Source organism: Triticum aestivum, chromosome 4B (assembly GCF_018294505.1).
Source record: "Triticum aestivum cultivar Chinese Spring chromosome 4B, IWGSC CS RefSeq v2.1, whole genome shotgun sequence".
Taxonomy (NCBI): Eukaryota; Viridiplantae; Streptophyta; class Magnoliopsida; order Poales; family Poaceae; genus Triticum; species Triticum aestivum.
The window spans coordinates 343,011,623-343,015,248 of record NC_057804.1 but is presented as its reverse complement, the minus strand read 5'-3'; the positions used below and the strand labels follow the sequence as shown (position 1 = coordinate 343,015,248).

General features: G+C 43.8%; 1 protein-coding gene across 2 annotated transcripts; it reads right to left on the bottom strand.

Annotated features, from left to right (window-relative positions):
• Positions 1-570: 570 nt before the first annotated feature.
• LOC123094817 (B3 domain-containing protein Os03g0212300-like) lies at positions 571-2,950 on the bottom strand. 2 transcript variants are annotated; one of them, XM_044516707.1, is made up of 5 exons: positions 2,807-2,948; positions 2,638-2,719; positions 1,583-1,654; positions 1,211-1,493; positions 572-1,098 (listed from the first exon to the last, which is right to left on the bottom strand). In XM_044516707.1, exons 1-5 carry the CDS (start codon positions 2,866-2,868, stop codon positions 1,001-1,003), a joined length of 597 nt encoding a protein of 198 aa, XP_044372642.1. In that variant the 5' UTR covers positions 2,869-2,948; the 3' UTR covers positions 572-1,000. The 2 variants fall into 2 exon arrangements, with proteins under 2 accessions (XP_044372641.1, XP_044372642.1); XM_044516706.1 differs by having other exon boundaries at positions 571-1,098; positions 2,638-2,950.
• Between the last annotated feature and the right edge of the window lie 676 nt (positions 2,951-3,626).

Below are 3,626 nucleotides of genomic sequence, written 5' to 3'. Positions count from 1 at the left end.
GTTTTTTTTGTTAAACAAGTTGGAACCTCGCTTTGGAAACATTGTTTGCCATCACAAGACAGAGGCATGCGACAAATTTAGGCATATTATCAAAAACTATTCAACGGATGCGGCCATATCATTGCTAGTTTGGCTTGAAAGCGATGAATCTTCATTCATGGTAGGTCATTTTTGAGAACACTTTTTCAAGAAAATGTCGGTATTGCAAGTTTAGTCTTTTTGCTAGTTGGTAGGCCACATTTGATGATGTGACGCAGAGGTCTCCCATTTTTTTATTTTTTTTATTTTTTACGGTGTTTTCAAAAACCGGTCGATTTCGTCGTGGCGGCCGTCTGTGGCTTGGGCTTGAGTCATGCAAATCTGTTGTCCCTTGTTCACAAAAAACCATGTTTAGATGACAGTGTCATACTTGAGCATTAAACTTATATTGTTTCATAATGTTGTTGATTCTTAATGAACAATCTTAACGGAAAAACATGTTTTTGACAATCACAAAATGTAACTTATATTGTTTCATACATGAGCAAGCACAAAACCCCATAATTTCATCTTTCATCCATGAGCATGCACAAAATATCAATTCCCATCAATTACCAAACTGAATATTCATAATTAAGAAACTGTATATTCATACTTAAGCATCCATAAGCATGCACAAAATTCAAACTAAGCTTGGCATTGCCACTTAACAGTCCCACTTGATTTCTTAATATCTTCACTCGTTCTTCTCCTTATTCTCCTTCATCCTCCTGATGCGCTCAGAGTGGCGAATGCCGACACGGATGTACTCCTCTACCATAATTGGCATGGTCCTATCGCCCAGCTGTGGAATTGCCTGCGCCACTACCATCGCGAGGTCATCGTTAGGCACCACCATCGCGAAGTCAGCGTCAGGCACCACAATCGCGAGTTCGTCGTCAGCCACCACCATAGCAGGGTCGTCGTCAGCCACCACCATAGCAAGGTCGTCATCAGCCAGAATAGGCTGCACCTTCCTGCTCTACTCCTCGTCATCCCCGCTCTGCTCCTCGTCATCCCTGCTCTGCTCCTCTTCTTTCCCACTCTGCTCCTCATCATCCCCGCTGCTGCTCCCATTGCCTGGCCAAATGCAACAAAGTGTGAACATGGTATTGTCATCGTGCTGGTAGAGGAAGCATCATGCTGGTAGAGAGCTTACTGGCAGGAGGAAGAAGAGAGGCAGAGAGCTTACTGGCATCGTCATCGTGCTGGTAGTACATGCAACACATGGTGTTGTCGAACATCTTCACGGTGAACATGGCGTCGCCATCGTAGCGGAAGACAAGGAGGTGCCCAAGATGCAGCTCATGGGCGTGGGTGAAATGCTCCCAGCCGATCCCTAAGTACATGTGGCCTTCGCCGTCGAACACCACCACCACGTCCCATAGCCTGCGACGCCTGCTACCGGCCTCCCGCAGCTTCACTTTGTGGGGCTCACGACCGGCGAGCATCTTCACAAACTTGTGAGGCAGCCTCTGTGCCGAGGGTTAAGTAGTGGTTAATTGTGCCAATCTAGCACTAGACAACAGAGTGATGATAAAGAAATGAGTGATGATAAATATACCTGCCTACTGCAAGATTTCTCCATTACGATCTCGAAGAACTCAAAACCTTCCATGCCAGCCATCTCACTTCTCTGAAAAGAAGCATTGTAATTAAACAACAAGTTACCATAAACAGGACTGGACATAGTTGGAACGAAGCCAAGTTTACGATGGAAAAAGTGAGAAAAAAACCAATGCACTTGTGGATATTTATGATAGCAAAAGTGAGAAAAAAAGCAATGCACTTGTGAACAATTGGAATACTACTACTCTATCTTTGCCAGGGCCTCAATTTGGAATACTACTACTCTATCTACAATGGACCATATCTGCCCATGTGCCCATGTCTACTATAAATGGCAAACACAGCATCAGGATCATATCTACTATAAATGGACCATATCTACAATGAACCATCTCTACTATAAATGGACCATATCTTCCCATGTGCTACATATGGCCAAAGGTCAAAACTGAGCATACATTTTTTTATAAGAAAGAAAATTTGGAACCTGCATTCCTTTACCACTCTCATACTCCTGCCTGAAGTGAAAAGTGCACAATTTTGACTTAGTTACGACAAAACATTGTTAGTGACTTGAAGATGAAGAGTTTACACTTAACCAAACTGTTGTTTTCGTTCATGACCAAACTCTAGTCCCTTGAAATCAACCATGGAAACAGAGCCAGCATTACTACAGATATACTGGATTCTGCAGCTAAGCTTAAGGTTGCAGAATTATTTGCCTTCAAATCAAACAATTATCTGATCAGCAGCAAATCCAAATACTAGATGGAAATGTTCCAGAATAACACCTGCAAGATAGACTATTTAAGCCGACTTAACACCACGGAGCAGCAACATTAATTGTTGTAAACATGGAACAGCAACCCTAGACTGACTCAAGATAGCAAATTAAATAGTAACAGAATGATTCAGTTGAGTTGCTGAATCATGCATTCAGAACACCGCATGAAAGATATTGGCTTAAAACTGAACAACTTTATAATCTCTGAAAGCAAATTAAGCCAATAGCCAAAGCAAATCAAAGAACATGGGGGGAACGTAATGGACCTGGGGGTGGGGCGGCGACTGCAGAGGGTGTCGTGGACGCAGAGGGTGGAGGCCTCCTCTTGATCCCGTGGATCTACTTCGGCTACAATCGAACCCTAAACAGCATGTGCCATGGAACCCTAATCTAATCAATAGGAAGAGGAACAGGAAGGAGTTGGCAGATTCATACCTTAGGAGGCCATCGCCATCTCCGTCGATGGAGTAGTGGGTCGCCAGGGAGGTCGTCGCCATCGATGGAGGAGAAGGGGATGCCAGCGGCGGAGAGGAGGAGTGGGTCGAGTGGATAATGGAGAGGAGGAGCGGGTGAAGTGGAGAGGAGGAGTGGGTCCACTTCTCAGCGTGTTCTGTATTTGATATATTGAAAAGGGTTGGCATAGAGCACAAAACCAACAGCCTCTAACTAGCGCAGTGGTAGAAAAACAGTGGAATAAGCGGCAGGTCGTGGGTTCGAGCCCCCGCTCGCGCATATGTTTTGGTAGCTCAGGGGGAAAAGGGTCGAGTGGGTAGAGTAGCAAAATGGCCCACTTGTCAGCGAGTGGGTCAATTGGCCCACTTGTCAGCGTGGTCTGTGTTTGATACTTGACTAGTTTGATGATTTGAAAAGAGATGGCATAGAGTGGAAGACCAGTAGTCTCTTCCTAGCCCAGTGGTAGAAACACTATGAAACGAGCGCACGATCGTGGGTTCAAGTCCCCGCTCGCACATATTTTTTTGCTCACACTTCTGACCAAAACAACTCTGAAAACTACCAAAACAACATTAGGACATCATCATTTTGCACCAAAATATTCAGACATCATCATTTTGCACCAAAATATTCAGACATCATCATTCTGCACCAAAACAACAACACCATCACATCATTTTTTAACAACAACAATATCTTCATCATCACAACCAAAAACAACATCACTATTTTGCACCAACATCACTATCTCTGAAAATTGTATAAAAATAACTCTGAAAACAACATCTCAATTCAGTTAGAA

Coding starts and splice junctions, on each gene's coding strand:
- LOC123094817 (XM_044516706.1), bottom strand. CDS start 2,868: ATGGCGACGACCTCCCTGGCGACCCACTACTCCATCGACGGAGATGGC. Junction 1,494..1,582: donor AGAAATCTTGCAGTAGGCAG/GTATATTTATCA, acceptor CCCTCGGCACAG/AGGCTGCCTCACAAGTTTGT. Junction 1,099..1,210: donor CCAGCACGATGACGATGCCA/GTAAGCTCTCTG, acceptor GCATTTGGCCAG/GCAATGGGAGCAGCAGCGGG.